The sequence below is a fragment of the Lampetra planeri genome, unplaced genomic scaffold (genome assembly GCF_965212315.1).
Source record: "Lampetra planeri unplaced genomic scaffold, kcLamPlan1.2.h2 scaffold_972, whole genome shotgun sequence".
NCBI classification, from domain to species: Eukaryota; Metazoa; Chordata; class Hyperoartia; order Petromyzontiformes; family Petromyzontidae; genus Lampetra; species Lampetra planeri.
Window position 1 is genome coordinate 6,537 of NW_027615794.1, and position 22,209 is coordinate 28,745.

General features: G+C 49.2%; 2 protein-coding genes across 2 annotated transcripts; both read left to right on the plus strand.

Moving 5' to 3' along the window:
- The first annotated feature begins 915 nt into the window (after positions 1-915).
- On the plus strand, positions 916-10,843 carry LOC144742294 (EF-hand and coiled-coil domain-containing protein 1-like). The gene is given in 12 exon segments (XM_078624764.1): positions 916-1,011; positions 1,013-1,579; positions 3,317-3,661; positions 3,663-3,730; positions 4,146-4,286; positions 7,556-7,704; positions 8,527-8,662; positions 8,786-8,942; positions 10,234-10,329; positions 10,331-10,384; positions 10,562-10,631; positions 10,755-10,843. Coding segments are annotated over 12 exon segments (1,968 nt in total).
- Positions 10,844-12,421: 1,578 nt separating this feature from the next.
- On the plus strand, positions 12,422-22,201 carry LOC144742292 (cilia- and flagella-associated protein 57-like). Its single transcript, XM_078624762.1, is given in 25 exon segments — positions 12,422-12,578; positions 13,183-13,496; positions 13,565-13,809; positions 14,029-14,182; positions 14,253-14,294; positions 14,296-14,406; positions 14,408-14,475; positions 14,507-14,650; positions 14,918-15,083; positions 15,159-15,194; positions 15,196-15,273; positions 16,748-16,960; positions 17,314-17,487; positions 17,567-17,728; positions 18,112-18,267; positions 18,356-18,449; positions 18,525-18,680; positions 18,683-18,714; positions 18,949-19,122; positions 19,199-19,357; positions 20,050-20,193; positions 20,352-20,468; positions 20,589-20,717; positions 20,871-21,008; positions 22,031-22,201. Coding segments are annotated over 25 exon segments (3,534 nt in total).
- The last annotated feature ends 8 nt before the right edge of the window (positions 22,202-22,209 follow it).

Here is a 22,209-nt window from a genome sequence, read left to right on the forward strand (position 1 = left end):
ATACCATTTTCAACTCCGGTTAGTAATAAAAATGTCGCGACTGATTCAGCCAATGACAGGAATCTGTGTCACGTTTATTGTACTGATTTATTTCATGACATTCTGGGATATCACCTTGAATTTCTCAGATATCTGGGATGTCGTCATTCTACCTAGGGGGGAAAAAAACCCCAACAAACTCATCCAGAGTGGAGCAGCGTCTTCACTTTCCATTGTGAATTCCTTTTAGGCTCGTCTTCAAATGTTTTCGGAGTGTTTGTCGAGTTTGTTCCGTTGTGACGTTTGAACTCTGGGTTTGTTGCCTGAGACCGCTGCCGCTGCCACGAGGCCACATCTTCACTGCGACAGTAGAAAAGTCTCTATGGCCATTCTACCGGTTGGACAAGGAAAGCGTAGACCAGGAGGGCAAAAACAATACGATATGACATGGGATGTATTCTTATACTAGGTTTGAACAGTTGGGATAGTTGGGTCGTGTTTGCACGTGTGATCCATCACAGGTCGATGTGCATCCACCATCTGAATCAGTGATGTCAGTCTTGGCCCGTAGTGCTGGAATAAATGTTTCCTGTCCAGAGAGTCAAAGGGAGAAAAACACAACTCCCTTTGGACATTGTTACACAGAGAAAAGGCTGCGTTTTGACTTCTTCTCATGTTTGCCCTTCAAGCACCAAGATGAGTTTGTGCCCACAGACGAGACTTGCCCGTGTCCGTCTGACACCACAGAGGGTTAACGGCCCCTGCTGGAGCCCCCACTTCGGGGTTCGGGGGCTTTGTAGGGGGCAGAGCTAAATTCAAACGTGCCGTAAACACGCCTCATTCACCCGGGAGCCTACGGGGGAGGAGGACGAACACGGACCCGAGCACAGGCAGAAAGTGAAGGCTGAGGTAAAATGACGGTGCCCGGCGGGGACCATGGAGCACACCGACGCCACTGACCCGTACAGCAGACCGGCCCGGCGGACGCAATGGATCGTCAGCAGCCTGGCGTACCATTACGGGCTGGACCGGGGGGGTGGAGAACGAAATCATCGTGCTAGCCACCGGGCTGGATCAGTACCTGCAGGAGATCTTCCATCACTTGGACTACACGGGCGGGGGCAGAATCCCCGCGGAGGACTTCAGCATCCTGTGTGACCTCCTGGGGCTGAACGGAGACCGGGACGAGGCAGAAAGCGGCGACGAGCTCGGCTGTCTGCCCAGCGAACTCTCCTTCCGACACTTCCACGCCAAACTGTGCGGCTACTTCAGCACCAAGGCGGGATGCCGCTACGAGAGGGGCCGGCCGCTGGTCGGGAAGGACAGCGAGCACATCGAGACCCAGATCCGCCTCAGGACCCCCCTGAAGCGGCGGGAGACGCTGCTGTCCGTCAGTGAGAGCGGCTCCTCGGAGGGGCCGCACACGTCCGCCTGCCGCCTGGGCTCCTGCTCCCGGGAGTGTTACGAGGAGATCGTGGCGCTGGAGGAGGCCGAGGACCGGATCTCAAAGCTGGAGGACGAGAACGCGAATCTGAGGGAGCTGATCGAGGACATGAGAGCGGCGCTCCAGAGCAGTGATGCCCGCTGTTTGGCCTTGCAGGTGGGTCGGTGAGACGGCAGGGGGAGGGGGGGGGGGGGTCCGACTGCCCCCACCCCCCCTCAAACACACTCATACATTTACATTATGGGACAGTAAAAGACAAAAAACGGACCATGAAGTATGGAGGATTTGTAGGAAGAGGAAGTGTCACTGTGTACTGTGTCTCTGTGGAAGTCCATAGTGGAATTATTTACTGGTAGAAAATCCAACTGCATTCCCGGGTGACATGGTAGGTGGTTAACACTGTCACCTCCCTGTGAGAAGGTCCTTTGTTTGATTCCTGGCCTGGGGGTGTGGGAGTACGCGTGTTCGCTGTGGGTTCTCTCCGGGTACTCCGGCTTCTTCCCAACTCCAGAAGCATGCCAGGTGAATTGGTCACTCTCAATTGCCCTGCGATGAGCTGGAGTTCGTTCACGGCCCTCTCAGAGAACAAACAAATGTGAATGTGAATGTTGCATGTGCTTAATACAGTTCCAGTTACAAAGTTCCATAAGTGCAAGTATTGTAGGAAATAAAACCCTCATGGACAGATGGATCCTTCATGAATCTCTGTAACAAATTCACACATACATAAGACAACCATAGACAATAATGAAAAGGCTGTTATATACTTGTCATTCTCAAATACTTGAATTGTTTCATTGATTTTAATGTAAAAAGTGTTGAGTACATTTAACCAAAGTAGAGGACAAAATCTGCAGGAGAGGATTTGATGGAGAAAAGTCACCACTTCCGTGTGCGTTCTGCCGCCAAGGAAATCCTGTCTGCGAGTCTGTCTAGCATCTGCTTCTCCGATATTGACTGTGGTTTTCAACCTACCTCTGTCATTCCAGCTGCTGCTGAAGGACGGACAGATCCCAGAGACCGTATCTGACATCTCACCATGCACCAGTCACTATCGACTTGTACATGTAAACATCGACACACTGTCGGACACGTAAAAAAAAAGATGAAATAATGAATTCAGACTACATCTAATTTTCTTCAGGATAGCTACACTTTATTCTGTGCCCCTATGAACACACTGTTTTTTTACATACCCCACCTTTAATACTAACGACTTCATAATGATTTCGGTCACTGTGGCTCTCATGTGTCCTTGTACGTGTACTCTACCTGGCACCAACAGAGCATCATCTATTGACCACAACATTCTGTTCCATTCATGTTCTGTGAATTAGCCAGGAAACTCTCCTCCGACTCCACCTCTGTCAGCAAATATGTTAGCAAACACTTCTCTGGTTCCTATGGACATGAGCCTGAGCTGTGAAGGCTGCAGGCGGCAGCTTTCTCCGTTTACTGACCCTGTGGCAGCATCGGGGATGTCAAGTCTTATTTGTCCAGCAACTGTCATCTCATGACACTCAGCAAACTGACTATTGGAATAGAAACCCAACTCTCACATGAACGAGCTCTTAGCGACGGAGGCCTGAGCCTGTGTAGATGGAGGCAGCCTTCAGGATCACGTACAAACACACACTGTTCAAAGAACGTGTGGATTTGGGTGTTCATGATGAAGAAAAGTCATTCTTCCCCCTCATGTTTGGAGCCAGGAATCTGTTTGCCATATGAATTCTGACGGGTTTTTTTAATCATTCATGGCCTTGATATGACATTTCCGTCCTCAGATCAAATCCAACATTGTTATTTCAAACGTATAAACACAAAACGGAATCGGAAACATCCCGGTTCGTTCAGCTCTGAGATCCTAATGTGGACGAGTATTCGTCTCTCCAGGTGGGACTGTGGAAGAGTCACTCCAAACATCAACCAGACCAAGGCTGCTTCGTTGCTTCCCAGAAACCAAACCCGATGCACGGCTCCTACAGCAGCCCGAGGAGCATGCAGAACATTATCCAGGAACTTGAGCTCCTGCAGAGCTCCAGAGACCAGCAGGTGGAGGAAGCCATGCTGTGTAACCAGAGACTGGAGCAGGAGCTGTGGAGCTCCAAGGAGGCGGTGGCTGCTCTGGAGGACGGCAACCGGGCCCTGAAGAGGAAGCAGGCGGGTATGAGGAGGAAGGTGGAAGAAGCCAGACAGGCGCTGCTCAGCGGCCTGGGTAAGGTGAAGGACCTGGAGGCGGAAAGCCAGCCGGGTGCCGGCGCTGCAGAGACGGGTCCACCAGCTGGAAACTGAGCTGCTGTATTACAGGTACGCAAACCGACATCATGACTCAGCATTTGTTGTCAGACACAACATAGTATACACTATAATTCAGTTTGCAGTGAAATATATTCATGTGCCGGGGGAGAAGCATCGATTGAAGAGTGTTACGTGTGAACATTTCATTTCTCCTCCACTGATAATGAGCAGAAGGGTCGTCATTTCACACCAGTATGTCCCCCCGACGGGATTAGGTTGAACTACAGTGACGTAAGTCAACATCACATCCACAACTGTCGGGGTGGACTTCTCAGTGGTCACAACACCGCGCCCTCTTCTCTGTCTTCCACTCATGGAAAACAATCCACGGATGAACGGATGACGACAAATGATCGTCATTTGCAGCCTGAGCGGACTCGGCGGCTCTACTGGACTCGTGGTCTCTTCTCTTGTGTTTTGCCAGATGTGGAAAAACACCAAACAAAACCATGATATCAGCCGTTCTGCTCCGTGACCGTCGACCGCTGGAGACGCCTCGAGCTGAGGTGAACGGCTGTTTACTTCTGGCTGTGTGCCTGGAACATGCCATTGAAGAGGGTTTGATGTGGGTTTTCCTCCTCTGGCTTTACGCCGTGTTGTGTGTTAGTTTATTTAACAAGCTGTGTGTGGGGGGCAGCCGTTGGGAACGAGTCATTTTGGTGGAAGGAAGAGTGTAATTGGACGTTTGCTGCCGTCGTAATGGCTTTTGTCTGTGTCTGATGTTCATCCTCCAAACTGTGCGGAGGTCTGGTCGACGAGCCCACACGCGTCCAGACCCCAACGACGCTGGTGTTGATTTTATCCAACTGTTCCCGTTGAAGACGTCCCCCCCCGTCCACCCCACTAATCCACACATATGCAGACCGCGTTCCACAGCCCATTCACTGCCCTTCCATTCTAGCAGCAAACGGCGCTGCATTGAGTCACCTCAGCCGGTTCTCATCCCCCTGTTCCCAAAGCAACAATAGTCCATAGCACATCCCCCCCCCCCACACACATCCTATCAATCTTCACAGGCTGGCTCCATGAACCCTCTGTAAACTCCTGTTTGGTCACATCTCATCCATCCACACTGCTGAAATGGAGAGTTGACGCGTCCACATATGTGCAGGTTGAAACATGAGTTCTCACTGAGTTCTGCTACGGCTGCGGTTGGTGGGACGTTGGTGACGCGTTCCGTCTGAGTCGTTAGCTTGCGATGGGCTAATTTCTTAGTTGAGCACATACATATTACGCAGTATTCCACGTGCAACTGCACGTTATTAAAAAAAAAAACACGGTGTATGGCTAACTGCTAGCAGCTAATACTAGCACGGCCATCTTGGATTCCACGTTGGCCCCATGTCCAAGTCGGACTTTGGTGAGGAGGACGTTCCATTAGCCAACTTGGAAAACTGCCAGTAGAAGGCGCTGTCAGTGTCTGGTGTCGGTGTATTGTGCATCATGGACTTGTGTGTCTGTTTAAACAGTCCTGGGAATTCTGTGGAGGGCTGCAGCCCCAAAACTCACTCTCTGTTTTAAATGCGTGCCTGCATACGTCTTTGTTGGCCCTCCAGCCCTGGCCGTCCAAAGGTTGGGTCCCAGGGGAGGAATAATCCCTGCCTTCTTGTGCTCTCTGCGTGGTGCCCGAGGGAGGAGCGGAGGGTCCCGTCGACGTCCGTCTGCCTCTGACAGAGAGCTGCGGCGTTATTCAACAGGTGCTGCCACGGCATTCCTGTGCTGTAAATAATGTGCGAAGGGCACGCTCGAGGGGTTTGAGGAACCCGTGGCGTTTTTCCTGAACGAATGCTGACATGAACAGAACCAAACAGAACCTCTATTTCCCTCCTTGTTTGACTTTGGATGTTGACTCAGTTTGAACCTCGCTTGCCAAGGACAGTTTAGCCCCCCCCACCAGTGTCCGTGTTGCCTTACTTTTTAGTCATCCGTCAGTAATCACATCTCCACTGATGTTTTGGCGGATGACGCCTGAAAAAGAGTGACTGAGGATGGACGTGGGTCGTTGAAGGAACGTTCAATTAGTGTCTGTGTGGACTCTTAACAGCAAACAGCTGGACGCCCCCCCCACAGGACGTTTATTAATTAGAAGAACAATAGACGCGTTCATGTCTCTGATCCGTGGTGGCCTTGAGCAACATTAACGGTAATTAAAAGCACCATTAGTGTATTTTTAAAGCTTCAACCTTAAACCAACATCATACAAAGCTGTTTTCAACTGGGACTTCAAACCTCAGGCAGTTTGAAGTCTGAATTCACTCCACATTTATCGAGCGACATATACAAATGATACTGGTGCCCCCTACAGGTTAAAACACAAAAAAAGTCTAAAATCCAGGTACTGCCAACAAATTTGGATGTGGATCTTCCGGTGCTAACACGTCATGTCGCTGTGGTCCACTGTGGACCAATACATCAAAGGGCCACCTGCCGTAAAGCGTTCTGTTCACGTATCGTGCACGCAGTCTTGACTGATGGGAGACTCAAGAAGGAAAAAAGTTCACGTAAAGCGTCTTTGCATCAACTGTCCCGGCCTCAAAGGGCGATGCAGATGTATTTTCTGGCGCGTTTCAGTCTGAGTACGAGGGTTGAAGTTGGGACCTGATCAGGGCGGATGCACGCGCCCTCCCCAGCGCTGTGTCCTGTTCTCCTCACACATACATGCTTTCTATACAGCAGGGATCAGATTTAGTCACTGTATTACACAGTGGACCTCTTTTCAAGAATCCATCTGGACTCAGTTAAGATGTCTTTGCTCAACAGCCTTCGTCATCAGACCACAAGGAGCTGTAACTGTACACACACAAAAAAATGTCCACGAGAGGCTGAAGCTGAAGATCGGAGGGTATTTTGGTCTCTTCTAGTCCGAATCATCATTACAGTGTTCCCTGGGCTCAGACTGCCCCCCCCCCACCAACCACTGTCAATTAGTCACACCAGAGCCTGTTTGAAAACAGTCCGTCTGCCAATTCATTCCAGAGCGTCTCTGTAGCAACCAGCGCGGCTTTGTGTGCGCTCACGCCGTGCAGCAACAGTCGCACGCTGGTCTGGAGCTCCTTCTCTCCTCGACCCATGCACCCACACACACACCCCGCCCCCACCCCATAACGTCAACATTACTCTGAATGATTGTTTAAAACCTTCACCAAAGTCCGTAGAGCACAAAGAAACCCAACGCAGCCGACGGATTCGCAGATGTTGTCCATCGTCGTCTTCCTCCTCGTGCCAACAGGATGTAAGCATGAATGCGCTCCATGATTCTTTTCTTTTTTTTTTTTTTTTTTCAGTAAGACATCATCATCTGGAAGCACTTACTCTGTGATTTACGAAGGCCCCTATCAGATTTCCTCCGACTAAACCAGCAGCCAGCTGGAGAAACCCAGAAAATCCAAACTATTACCAAAAACACTGATCCTTGCCTCGTTTGCCTCGTTTGAGTCTGTGCCTCTGACTTAACAGGAAGCAAATATACTGACGCTGAAAACACTGTTAAGACTTCAAGAGGTTTTCGCTCCTGCAGCATGTTGCAGCATAGCTGCTGCACACGGACTGCCCCATTTATTGGCCCACTTTACGGTAAAATGCCTTCGAGATAGAACGTCTGGCTTCAATTACCACGCCAGATCTGGCACACAACATCACAAGCCTTTATAAAATTATCGTGGCGGTTGTATATGTGGCCTAATACACACAGCCTCGTGTACTTGATATGTTCTCTCTCTTTTTTTTTTTTTTTTTTTTTCAGTTCTTACTTGTGCCGTTAAAGCGCCGAGTGATCTTATAGGGTCGTATAGCGCCACGGGGCATTAACGGTGACCCGCCTGCACACTCTCCCAGGTCAGAGGAGTCAAATGTGACGCTGTCCGGCAGCAGCGGGGCCGAGCAGCCGCTGGGCGCCGGGGGCAGACCGAAGCAGCGCTGCAGCTCAGACTCACAGCGTGACCGCTGTTCTCCAACTGGACGCGCCGTGAGCACGCCCGACAAACGTAAGATGTTTCCCTTCCAACCTTTGGACGTTCCCTTTGTTAGGAGCTTTTTTCTGATTGCCCCCCCCCCCCCCACACACACACACACACCTGATGGGAGTGTTTCTTCTCGACAAAGCTTATGTTTTTGCCAGCTCCAAAAGTTATGTTAAGTTAATGTTAATGAAATGTTCAGTAAATGCTGATAATGGACCAGGACCAGATCATTAAATGTCTGACGATTAATGTCGTGTTCTGGAACCTTCTGGATCCAGGAATCTGTTGAAGGATTCTTCCTCATTGTCAGACAGGGACATTTTAGTCTAGAACTCCACATTAGCAACAGTGGACTGTCTCTGAGGAGCAGTGGTTAGTGGGTCTGTCTGTTAACACAAAGGTCGGGGGTTGGAGCCCACCCAGGGATGGAGGGTTGTTTTTTGTTTTACTATGGAAATAAAAAAAGAAAACAAAGAACAAAATGAGAAAATAGAGCTCAGAGGTCATGATTTGTGTAACAAGGTTGCTAATGCTAATTTATTTCAGTTTAAACTATTTGACAATTAGTGACAAACACATGTTTTGATGATGAAATGAATGGAGGACGATAATATTGGGTGGAAATGATGGTGGAGGTCGGAGCTCTCCGAGGGCTTTCCTACTTAGAATATGTGTTACAAGTAAAAAGTAAAATACTCACTCTGAGATGCCAGCATCAGACCTAGGAGATACCTGTTTCCATGGGAACCACCTTCTTCACACAGTGCAGTGATCGGAATGATGATGGTGTGTGTGTGTGTGTGTGTGTGTGTGTGTGTGTGTGTGTGTGTGTGTCCTGCCGTCAAGTGGAGGAGCAGCTGTTTCGGTCGGTGGAGGGTCAGGCAGCCTCTGATGAGGAAGAGGACAAGTTGAGCAGACATCAGCAGAGGAAGGTGGACGAGGTCAAGCTGACTTTGACCCGGCTGTCGGGCTGCGGTGTGAGGTACAGCTCCTTTTAAAATGACATGGGGGGCAAAACCCTGCAGTGTCACACCACACTGTATGTGTGTGTGGTGTGTGTGTGTGTGTGTGTGTGTGTGATTGTCTGTCACGTGTCGGCCGTCAGGTGCGAGGACAAAGCCTTCAAGAAGCTGATTCCGTTCTGTGGGAGCTCACGGAGCGAGGAGAGCTGCAGCGCCGTGGTGGATCTCCTGGAGAGGGTGACCAAGTTACATAAGCAGCTGGAGCTGGGGGAGAGCCAGACGGAGCTGGACATGGACCAGGTACAAACCTCCATCACGTCATCCTCTGCTCCGCTGGATGTTTTTCACTGAACCGGAACTTTGTTTTGAACCAGTCGTATTGTGAGAGTGTGTGTGGTCAACTGGAGACGGGTGAAAGTCAAACTACTTGTGTGGTTTGATCCTGTTGTAGCCACCTCCGTCTCCCTGACCACTGACCACTGAAACCCTCCCCTCCTCCTGCAGGACACAGACGAATGTCCTAAATTAAAGGTCTCTTGTTACAGCTGAGCAGTCGTATCCCGACACAGGAAGACGGCAGCAGGGGAAAACCTGATGTTATGTGTTCCCAGAACCTCTCAAAGCTCCAAGAGGAGCTTTAAACCAAACAATGTCAACGCTGTGAGACTTTATTTATCTGCAGGATGTGTGTGTGTGTGTGTGTGTGTGTGTGTGTGTGTGAGAAGGGGGGGGGTCTTTTCCTTTAACACACGCCTAACCAGTAGGTGCTCTTTGGCAGGAAGGCACAAGAACCTGACACACATAAAAACGGTGTGTGTTCCACATTCAGTCAGCGTACCAGACGGTGTACAGTCTACAGCCACAATACAACATCAGAGAAACATAGAATAGAAACATATACAATCACAATAAACAATAGAAACATCAGCGGACCCACATACTGAACGCAAACATCCAACACACTGTAACTTGTATACTTGGATACTTGTCGTATCTCAGTTTCATTTTCTTTCGTTTTCCATCGTGTTCCATATTCCAACAGACCTGATGGACAGCTGCCGTCCACGTGTCCACAGCTGACCAGTCTGGAAGTCTTTGTACTCGTCCAGCTCAGCAATTGTGTTTAACAAATGCTGTAGTTGGGCGTCTGCGTGGGTTCTCTCGGGTACTCCGGCTTCCTCCCACCTCCAAAAGCATGCAGAGGTTAATTGGTCACTCTGTGTGTGAATGGTAGTCGGTCAATCTGTCCGATGATGAATGAATGAATGAAATACCGCGGGGAATCAGTGGTAATGTCATCAGTCAGTAACCATGGCAACACCAAACCTCCCATCTTGTCCACTGGAGACAGTTCCTTGTGTCGTTTGCAGTTTGCAGCGGATTCTTGTATTCGGTGTTGTCCAGGGCTTTCTGGACGTCGTGCACGTGTCTGAAACGCTTTGACCGTTGCGTAACTCACCTACTTCAGCCTCGGGGTCCGTTCGTGAGCCTCCGGTGTTGTGACTCAGCTCGTCTTTCACGTTGTGTTGGTCAGACCAAGTCATCAGTCAGGTCGATGGTCCCCACACACGTTCTGCTGGTTGTCTTCCAGATCCTGGTGCAGGAGCTTCAGCAGAAGGCCGAGGAGGCCGAAATGCTTCAGGCGGAGCTGCAGATGTTGGAGACGGAGAGGGTCCGTCTGTCGCTGGGTGGAGCAGAAACTAGTGGACATTTTGCTTCTTCTCCAGCAGCTGAGAGAGCTGGTTAGTCTTCATCTAATTTACCTAAACTGACCATTTTAACTTTGCCCTGATGAGTCAGCAAACAGCGTCCCCCTCCCATCCGACGAGCAGCAGTTTAATTACTTTCTGTGTCGGGGTCATAACGAGCTGGCACTGACCATTCTACTCTGTCTACTCTTCTGCTCTGTTTCCCTTCAGAATGTCTCCAGGAGGTCTCTTGGGAAAATCTTAATCAGCACTTTGGAGTCCTGCAGTGACCCGCAGCACGGTGACTTGAGTTCCTCTGACTTACACACACACCCTGTGAAATGGGATGACGCAAACACACTCGTTTCTCATCAGGTCGTATGTCTCTGATTCCCGCAGCACTAACCTTTGTGTTTCCACACAGGGAAAGCCCACATTCTGGAAGTTCTTGACGCTCTCTATCACGAACTGGCCGCCTGTGACATTGTGTCTATCAGTGGGCTGTTGGAGTGAATGCAGAGTCGCCAGTCCATCGTCGCCTTTTTCTGAACAGTGCTGCCTCCTGCTGGGCGCAGGTGCCTCCTGCAGGTGTGTGAGGACGTGAACTCCGGGATCAAGACACAGACGGATTGATGTGTGTAGTTTGTTTGTAGTTTAGCGTATGAACTCCGCACACAGCATTAACATTCAATGACTTCTTCCTTTTTTGAGTAGAAAGTTGGCTAGCTTCAGATAATATCAAGAAAAAAATAACGTCATAAATCTCAAAATTCATTTTTTGTGATTGCAGATTTATTCATAAGAAAATGTTGCTATAAGCTATGTCTGGACACACACCTGAAGAGCTGCAGGACTGCAAATTGCACGTGTGTGATGCAACAGAATCTGCAAACAGACACAATTTGACCCAATCCACCTTTCAGTGTGATCTATGGTGTGTCCATGACCACCAAAGATAACAATAAATGACAGTACTTGGCCACACACTGTCAGGCTTTGTCACCCTGGAAACCAGGAGATGGTCTGGATGAAGGTGCAGACAGGTTACCATGGCAGCAGCGAGCCAATCACCAGGGGGTCAGGCCTGCAGCGACTGAGACTATGAAGGTGTTGATTTGTGATTTTTACAGCTGGGGGCCTCTTTCAGCAACTTGTTAGAGCTGAACCCCACTGGAGTGAATGGGAAATGGCCTCCATTTTTCAGCTCTTTTCCATCTTAACAGCACTCGCCTTTACAATGTGGCCTTTGGTTCCACAATAGTACTTCATATACCGGTACGCTCCAAAACTATAGATCAGTCTAGGTCATCAGAAGATTGGACTTCACACCCCAGGATTCCTCACTGATGATCAAAAAAGCTTTGGATAGTGTGACGCTCCGCCCGAAGACTGACAGAATGCAGCCGTTGATCTGCTCAGGATGGAGGTTCAAGGTGCACTGGTAATATTACATATTCACAATCGACATGCAGCATTCACACCATAACATGCTTTAGCATTGATTTTCCTGTGCAGTTTTTGTTTTACATTAACTGTCTGTTGTAAATAAATGTCTTTCCTGCAGGTAAATCCACATCAATATATCAAATATAATTTCTGTGCCGACCCAATACATTTAACAAAGATGCCTTCATGAATAAATGCACAATTGTGTATGTATATTTTTTTTAGAACGGTTGTTTTTGTATAATAAATGCAGAATTTTAAAGGAAACTTCTCTTTTTCATGTCACCCTCAATTGTTGAGTAGTTGTTTCCAAATCAAATCTTTATTCTGAGAGACATAATTTGAATGTGTGTATTTTATGTATATATAACGTAATAAAATAAGTCCAGTTTTTATCCTTTATTCTGTATATTGAGGCAGGTGTTGAGATGTTTGTCAGAGTTCAGTGTAAATCAGTTAGTAAATCATCACACTTGTATAAATACTGAGTTTCCTGATCGCCGTACAAGTTCTCGCGGGGACTGCTGTGGTTGCTTAGCAACGTGACTCGTCTCCTTCCCCGAAGTCCCTCCTGGTGTTCTCGTCTCTATCCTCACTGTTCGTGTCGAAAACGAGCTACTTCTACCTCTGACAGCAGCAGTTATCATGGCAGCCGTCGTCGCTCAGTCTCATTTCCTCTTCGGACTTCGAACAGGTGTAAAAAACAACGTGTGTTTTCTGGACGAACAAACTCTCGTGTTCCCGTGTGGGAACAACTGCGTGTGCTACAACACCGCTGAAAAAAGTCAGAGAGTCATATCAGGTAGGCTTGAAAAATACCTAATAGCTAAATTAGATATTGTCTCAACTAATTGGAATAATTCTGTGTCGTAAAGTCAAACTGACTTCTGATTACTTAGATACTATGTGCAGCTACTACGACATGTGTTATGAGCATGGGAATAATTTAAAAGAATTAAACCACCAAACTGATCAGTCGAAGTTGTTCTTTTAATAAATAACAAAACGTAATTTAGAAGAAACGCTGTTTCATTTCTGCATCGGTATTTGAGGTCGTATGTCCCCTGCAGGGAGCCGTAGATGGGCCTAAACTCCTGCAGCCCTAGGTTTGCCTAAAAGTGGTCTAAAACATCTGTTCAGGATGGAATCTTGTACATTACTGCCATGTCCTGGAGCTGGTTAACGCCTGTCGGTCTGTTGTAGAACTTGTCACTCTACTTCCTTCCCCTGGCTGATTTGTTTCACCCCAGCTGCTGATGTGAGTTGATGGGTTTCTGTTTTAACAGTTCCCATCGGTCTTGCTGAGAGAAGGAGGCGGGGCTTGTTGTTGTCTCCCATCAGTGTCTGTCCAGTGTTGGTCCCACGTGACCGATTTGAACGGACGCACGTCTGTGTTGTGTCTCTAGGCTCAGAGCAGAGCCTGGGCATGTGTGCCCTGGCCCTCAGCGCTAACCGGCGTTACTTGGCCGTGTCCGAGGGCGGGGAGAAGGCCTCCATCACTGTGTTTGACCTGCAGCACGAGCAGGGCAGAAAGAGGAAAGTCCTGACTGCAGGAGAGATCCCTGCTGAGCAGTTTGTGTGCATGGCTTTCTCCCCCGACTCCAAGTACCTGGTCGGCCAAACAGGAGCACCGGAGTGGACGCTGATCCTCTGGCTGTGGGAGAAGCACAAAGTGCTGGCCACTGTGAAAAGCACTCACTCGGATAATCCTGTTACTCATGTAAGTTTAAAAGCTGTTTCTGCTCAGTCTGTAGTTCCATTTCATCACATTTTCACCTTTTCCCAAAGGTCAGCTTCAACCCGCACAACGGCACGCAGCTGTGCGCGAGCGGATCGGGCCTTTTCAAACTTTTCCGGTACTCAGAAGGAACACTGAAACAGAGCAGCTCCCCAAAGGTGGAGCTCATCGACATCCTCTGCCACGCCTGGACGACAGAGGGGCAGGTGATCGGGGGCACCGACACGGGCCGGCTGCTGCTGTTTGAGTCTGGAGCCCTGAGAAGGGAGATCAGCGCGCCCACCGAGTCTGACAGGTCGGACGTCGGAACAAACCGGTCTCGTGGCAACAAAGTGAACGTGAAGCCGCCTGCATCCTCTCTGTCCGTCCGTCTGATGGATTTGCAAAAGAATGATCGATATTCCTGTTGTGTTTTTTGTGGCGGAGACTTTTTTCGGTTTCAGTCAAGCAAACGTTGAATTCTACTGTTGATCACGCGGCTTTCATCCTCACCCCCACGCGTTTGTCTTTGCAGAGAAGTGCCGCCGACGTACGAGGGCGCGGCTGCGTCTCGCATCACCGCCGTTGTGTCCTTTTCAAAGGGCTTCGCATGCTCCGTGGGTCCGGACCTCGTCTGCGTGTACGAGCGGGCCGAGGACAAGAGCTCCAGGAAGAGCCGGGAGATCCGGGTAGACGCTCACATCGACGGCTGACTGTGCAAGAAGCTGGTGTGTGAGACGATGTCTGGTGTTGTGTCAGATCCCTCCAGACGACTGCGGCGATGAGCTGAGCGCGGCCCGTCGGCCAGGAGATCGCCTCCATGTGTATGAGTCCGTCGGAGGAGACGCTGGCCGTCAGCACAGACCGGGGACAGCTGTACAGTGTCCGCCTGTCCTCTCTGGACGGCAGCAAGGTCGTCTGACCGCTCCAGTGCTCGTGCACTCATGTTATTATCACATGACCCCTCCTTGTCCTCCCTGTTGTTATTTATTCTCATCAACTTCTGACTACAGCAGAAGGAGCAGCTGCGTTTTGGACTTCCTGTCGCAGTCCTTCCACTCCAAGTCCATCACCGGACTGTCTGTCTGCATGTGGAAGCCGCTCGTCGCCACCAGCTCTCTGGACCACTCGGTCCGCGTCTGGAACTACAAGACGAAGTAAGAGACCGACGACGACGACCAGATCCAGATTGGGGTTTAGAGTAAAGTCACGTTCTTCACCGGACTTTTATAGAAGAGCGAGGTATTAGTTGCTGTATTTAACACTAGTCGGCCATCACCGGTTCCAATGGGGACGTGGTGACGTTTATGTCCCCCACGTCAACCACGTTTAGTTTTTCTGTCCGACTCGGACCTCTCAGTCGTGTGACAAGTGTCGTTTCACCCCCCACTGATGACGTGGGTCTCACCGCCGCCCGTCCCCAGAGTGCTGGAGCTGTACAAGGACTTCCAGGAGGAGGTGTACAGTGTGTCTCTGCACCCCACCGGCCTCCTGGTGCTGGCGGGGTTTTCAAACAAACTCCGGCTGATGAGTCTGCTCCTCGACGACATCCGCTCCCTCAGGGAGTTCTCTGTCCGCGGCTGCCGAGAGGTGAGCTGCGTTCCATCCTCAGGTTGTTGTCTGAGGTTCGTCACATTGAGTTGCGTCGTATGTCCACACCCCCAGTGCGCTTTCAGCCATGGGGGCCACATGTTTGCAGCGGGCCAGCGGGAACGTCATTCACATTTACTCCGTCACCTCTTTCGAGAGCCTCCTCAGTCTGAAGGGCCACAACGGAAAGGTGAGTGAGGCCACAGCGGAGCCCATCCATCTGTCCATCCATCTGTCCATCTATCTGTCCATCTGTCCATTCTTCCATCCATCCATCCATCTGTCCATCCATCCATCCATCAATCTGTCCATCTGTCCATCCATCCGTCCATCCATCTGTCCATCCATCCATCTGTCCATCCATCCATCCATCTGTCCATCCATCCATTCATCTGTCCATCCATCCGTCCATCCATCCGTCCATCCATCCATCTGTCCATCTGTCCATCCATCCATCTGTCCATTCATCTGTCCATCCATCCATCTGTCCATCCATCTGTCCATCCATCCATTCATCTGTCCATCTGTCCGTCCATCCATCCATCCGTCCATCTGTCCATCCATCCGTCCGTCCATCCGTCCATCCATCTGTCCATCCATCCGTCCATCCATCCGTCCATCCATCCATCTGTCCATCCATCCATTCTTCCGTCCATCCATCCATTTTTTAGTCCTAGAATGTCTTTACACTAACTAAAACTAAACACAACTAAAACACATCACCTGAAAAGAGATCTTGATTTTAAACAGTCTTCCGTCCATCTGTCCATCCATCCATCCATCCATCATCCATCTGTCCATCCATCCATCCATTCTTCTATCCATTCTTCCGTCCATCCACCCATCTGTCATCCATCTGTCCATCCATCCATTCGTCTATCCATTCTTCCGTCCATCTGTCCATCCATCTGTCCATTCTTCCATCCATCCATCTGTCCATCCATCCATTCTCCATCCATCCATTCATTCTTCCGTCCATCTGTCCATCCATCCATCCGTCCATTCTTCCATCCATCCATTCATCCATCCATCTGTCCATCCATCCATCCATCCATCCATCTGTCCATCCATCCATCTGTCCATCCATCCACCCATCTGTCATCCATCTGTCCATCCATCCATTCTTCTATCCATTCTTCCATCCATCCATCCATCTGTCCATCCATCCATCCATTCTTCTATCCATTCTTCCGTCCATCTGTCCATCCATCCATCCATCCATTCTTCCGTCTATCCATCCATGGAGCGTCACTACCAAAATGTTACCAAGACAACTATTCTTACCAAGAATATTTGTCTTCTTTCTTATCCAGAGGTCTAATTTTTAGTCCTAGAATGTCTTTACACTTGAACTAAAACAGTCTTCACTTGTTTCAATCACATTATCAAAAGTAGCAAAAAAAGGTTTTTCTTATTACAATCAAAAGAAATCTTGTCCCACTGGCAGATTTTTTTTTCCTTTTTCCATTTTGATTAGAAGACAAATGTTCTTATTACAAATTGCTGTCTTAGCTGAGTGTCTGCGGTGTTGAGCCCCTCCCAGCTGATGTCAGACATCGTACCCTGGACCTCTCACCTGACTCACACCAACAGACGACAAAGAGTTGTATGGAAGGAAGTCACACGGGGTCCAACATCTACGCTCTCTTTCCGTGTGTTTCCAGGTACGGGCCATTGAGTGGAGTCTGGACGACAGCCGGCTGGTGACCTGTGGGATGGATGGAGCCGTGTACCAGTGGAACATGCAGACCGGCAAGCGAGAGTCAGAAAGCGTCCTCAAATCCTGCAGCTACTCCGGTGTTGCGTTCTCGTCAGACTGCGGCACCATCCTGGCTGTGGGCTCGGACGTCACCTTGAAGGAAATCCAAGACTGTCAGGTCGTTGTCAGTCTGACTCCTTGTCCCTTGTCCCCCCCGTAAGCAGCCTCCAACCAGGAAGCACGTTTGACATCCATCGTCACCTAGGAAACAACAATGTCTCCGTTCTGGTCATTAAATCTCTTTACACTTAGACTTGTTTCAAGCAAAAATTCAAGTAGAAAAATGTCAAATCTTGTTCAAGTGACAGATTTTTCTGCCAAAAGTGAAAATGTCTAAATAGGTGATGTGTGTTATTTTAAGTGCAACAAGATTTTTGACATTTTGACTAAAAACAAGGCCGATATCCTCAGTAAGACCTCAGGCTTCGGCAGCGACGGTCCCGGTCTTGTGCTGACGGTGTGGTTGAACAGGTCCTGAGGGAGGTTCCCGCCGATGACGACGCCCTCACGGCCGTGGTGGCGTCTCGCTCCGGTCGGGTCCTCTTCACGGGAACGTCCAGTGGTGCCATCCGGGCCGTCAGATACCCGCTACCCATCCAGAAGGAGTGGATCACACAGCAGGCCCACTGCGGCCCCGTCACCAAGGTGCCGTGTCCGTCTGTTTTTTGTTTTTTTTTTTGTGTGTCCGTTTGAAGCCTGAGGAGGCCGATGGATGCGTCCTCAGATGGTGATCACATATGACGACCGGTTCTTGCTAACGGCGTCTGAAGACAGCTGCCTCATAATATGGAAGATGGTGAATAAAGACGATCAGGAGGTGAGGAGCAACAGCCAGATGATGCACATCGAAGAGGTCCTCATCACCAAGTCGGACCTGGAGGAGAAGGTGTGTCCTCTCGTCCCACCCTGTTATCGCTCATTTCCTCCTCATTCGTTCGCTTCTCTTGCACTGGATTCGTTGTAGGTGTTTACAGTTTGAACAGTGTTGAGCAGAGTAGACAGTGGTGAGGGCCGACGCTGTGAGACGTGAGCGCACAGAGGCAGCACGAGTGTGAGAGCAAACGGGCTGAACGTGGAGAGCAGGAGAAATTAGTGCAAACGTGAGTGTAAACGCACACGGTCGGAACGTGAGCAGTGTGATGTGACGCACACGTGGGGGGGGGGGGGGGACCAGGGAGCCGTCAGACGGAGCCAGCTCATAGACAAAGTCAGTCAGTACACGCCGAGGTGGAGACACACGTGTACCGTACGACCCTCGCTCTCATTCAGAGTCAAACCCTGCTGGAGATGAAGATGCGTCTGGATGAGATACACATGGAGAACGAGTACCAGCTCCGCCTGAAGGACATCAGCCACCGGGAGAGGACGGAGGAGATCTCCGCCCAGGTCACCCAGCAGATAGAAGCTCTGACGGAGACACAGAAGGTCTGCTAGTTGTGGCTGGACGTGTTGGCTCCGTCGGGTCGCTGTGGGACGATGGATTCTCCTGATTATTGCCGATATGTAATGATAGGTCATGCAGGCAGAGATGGAAAAGCAGCAACACGAACACCGACGCAGTAGTGCTGAGGTCAGCATGAAACACTCCAGAGAACTGGAGGCCTTGGGTAAGATGAGGTCAGGGTCAACGTCGTCCACCAGTCTTCACTCGGCGTCGCCTCACCCGTCTGTCTGACCCACAGAGCGCTCCTACAGCCAGAAGCTGATCGTGGAGCACGAGAGGTTCCAGGACATGCAGCACAAGTGTGAACGGGCGGAGGAGGATCTCCGGGGCCGGCTGGAGGCTGCAGCCGAAAGCAAACACCGGGCTGTGGAGGAGCTCACGCAGCTCTACGAGGCCGACTGCAGGAGAAGACGGAGCTGCTGGCTCAGGTCTGTCCGAGTCCACTTGGTCCTCAGAAGCAGCTGTGATCGGGGGGAAGGAGGCGGCGCTCTAGCGATCACTTGTTTTCTTCAATTTCTTGTTCATTTTAATGACCCGGTACCACCCGGTACCACTGAAGGTCCATGTGTTTGGACAAACAAACACAATGAAAACAACAAAAACAGCTCAAAGGAGCCACGATCCAGCTGTTCAGCTCCATCTTTGTTTGTTTTATTGGACAGAGTCTGGAGGATGCACAGCAGCGGAGCCGCGTGTTTAAAGAGACAGTGAGGCAGACGAAGGAGGACGAGGAGACGCTGATCCGTAAAATCCAGATCGACTATGAGAGGAAACTGTACACGGAGAGGCAGACCAACGCAAAGCTGCAGGAAGGAGCAGACATCATGACACAGAAGGTGAACAAAGCGTCTCTCTGTGGTTTCACGTCACGCTCCCCGCTGCCTCTGACGTCGTCTGCGTCTCCGTCCTCAGTCCCTCAGTCTGCAGAGACAGATTGATGACGGAGGCGCAGACATCGCACAGCTGAAGCAGGAGCGCCAGAGGCTGCTGGACCTGATCGGCTCCCTGGAAAGGGACATGGAGGACCTGAAGAGGCAGATCTGTGGACATGAACGGACCGCCCAGGACAAGGTGACACTCATCAGCTGACTTTGATACTGACGAGGAACAAACAGTGTGAAACGATGCACTAATGAGATGAGACACCAAATGAAACTGTAGAACCGCTGCTTCCTCTACCGCTGTGGTACCTGATGAACAACACAAAGAGACCAAAAGAAGCCGGTCGTCCACCTGTAGGTGGAGTTTCCCTGACCTTAGCGTCATTGTAGCAGTTATTCAAACTGACCTGATGATTGCACAGACACACTCTACGCTATTAGTGAGCACAGGTCAGGACAATTTAAACCTGTTCAACATTCAACAATCTCTGTCTTATCGCTCAAACACAAACACACACATACACTTCTGACAACAGACGCGTCATCGGTCACGTGAAAGACCCACTGCGACAGGAATAAATGATTTCTGATATGTGTTGGTAGTAGAGGTGCCTTGACTTGAATGATCCATTAATATATTGACTCTTTTTGACATAAGTCCATTAGTTGTTTCCGTATTACTGCAGATGAAATACAGTCAAAATGAAATGTCTTATTTGTCCACAAACCAGAGATATCTTATAAGATTAGAAGAACAGGGAAACCAGGAAAAAAAAGTAAAATACTGAACATTACTTGTTGTACAAAAGGAAGAACCTACTTGCATCGGGATATTCCTGCATTCCAATCTGTAATGTAAATAAATCCTTTCCATGTGAACAGGACCAGACCATTTCTGGACTGAAAAGGAAGAACCAGGATCTGGAGAAGCTCAAGTTTGTTCTTGAGTTCCAGTTGAACGACTTGAAGGATCAGACCGACGTCATTCAACAAGAGAAAGTCACGACGAGGGAAAGAACGCACCAGGTGGGATCGTCAGAGCTGTTCCACAAGACGTGTTCCCCCACAGGCAGTCGCCACGGCGACGCCTACACGTAGAAGCCCACCTGCTTCTCCACGTCTGATCCATCGTTGTAGAATGATCATCACCGAAACACCCGATGTGGATTTCTCTGGTTTTACAGTTGGAGGAGGAGCTGCTGCAGCTGGACAAGACCAACACCCAGCTGAAGCTCAGCATCTCTGACCTGAAGCTCCAGCGGAGGAGCCGAGACAAAGAGATGCGTACGGAGAGGCAGAGAGTGAGTCCTCTGGAGCTTCGTGGCACAAGTTCAACTTTACTGTCCTGAAGATCCTCGACCATGTTCGATACTCGATCAACACTGCGCGTTCGTGCGTCTCCGCCATTTTGGTTTTGTCAGGCAAAAGATTTGAAGATACACGTCGATCGGCTGAAGTCGGACCTGCACGCCTGCGCCGGCCTCATCCAGGAGCCCAGGAAGCTGAAGGACAGCGTGCAGATGATCTACGCACGCTACGTCCAGCAGCCTGTCAGGGTGGGCGGCTGTTTTATTTGTCTGTTTGCTTTTATTGTTTCTTATTGTTGTTGTTGACTCGCTGATCTTGTAAAGGTCTTTTGTTGGCGACAGGCTTTTAAATGTGTTATATAAATCAAGCTGACAATGGACACTGTTCTGAAGGAGGACGAAAGTAACATGGAGGAAATTCAGAAGGCGTTCCGTCTCCAGCGGGGTCTCCTGGAGAAGACGATAGCTTCTCTGAAGACGAGGCTGGCCCAGTCGGCAGAAGAACACCAGAAGATCTACGTCAAGCTCATGAAGGTCAGTGGAGGTGTTTCAGCGGTTTGGGGTGAACAGACTGAATCACTGGTTCGTTCAAGTCATAGTGAAATGAATCGCTCACTGAAAACAAAACGTACACTGAAACAGTGTTGACAAACTTTGTCACCCTGGTGATTCAACAAGTATTCTAATCTAGCAGCGGCACTGAGCAATTTGTTGAAAACGAATCTTTTGAACAAATCTTTTTAGTGAACCGATTCGAATGATTCGGTACACCCAAAAGAACTGTTTTGCCCGTGACTAAAACACTTCCTAGTGAAAAGGAGTGAGATGGATCCTGAATGTCATGTACAACAAATGGCTGCACGTCTGATGCTTTTTCATGAGGAAACGTTGCATCTGGATACAATTCACAAACCAGACACCTCCAGCTTTTAAGCAAACGTATTCAATGTTTCATCTCTTTTTTCATGAGTGCAGTCAACAGCAATGCACCTTAAGGACCTTTGGAAGACAAGTTTCACTGATGTTCTCCTAGCAAATGTTTAAAGTTGTGGGGGGAAAAAAAAGCGATCGTCTCTGACGTACTTCAACCCCCTCTTTGTATCTTCAACAACAAATCTCTATAGTGCAAAAATTCCAAATCTTTCTGAGAATATTTGTCTTATTTCTAATCAAAATAGCTCATTTCTAGATGAATCTTTTCAAATAAGACACATCGCCAGAGAAAATAACTTATTTTTAGACAATCTTAACTTGTTTCAAGCAAAGTAGAGACATTTGCCAATGTAGCTATTGTTTTTCTTTCTTATTACAAAACTTTATTCCACAAGTGAAAATTTGCTTGAAACAAGTGAAAAATGTCTAAAAACAAGTTAAAAGGCAGGTGGTGTTTATTTAAAATGTAAATTGATTATTGATATTATTGATAATTGATATTATTTTATATGAAAACATGAACATGAAAGAGACAAATATCATCAATTTCTAATCAGTTCACAACATCAGACAAGATGGTAACGATCCTGCGTCTTCTAATGATTCTGTGTCATCGTGTGCAGGAGAACGGGACCCAGATGACTGAAATCAACGGACTTCGGCGGGAGCTGCATCAGGTGCGGAGTCAGGTGAAGGATTACAAAGCTCAGCTGGCAACGGTCAAGAAGTCCAGCAAGTGTCTTCCTTACTCAGAGGAAGGACACAGACCGGAGCCCTCAGACACTGTCAACTGAGAACCGAA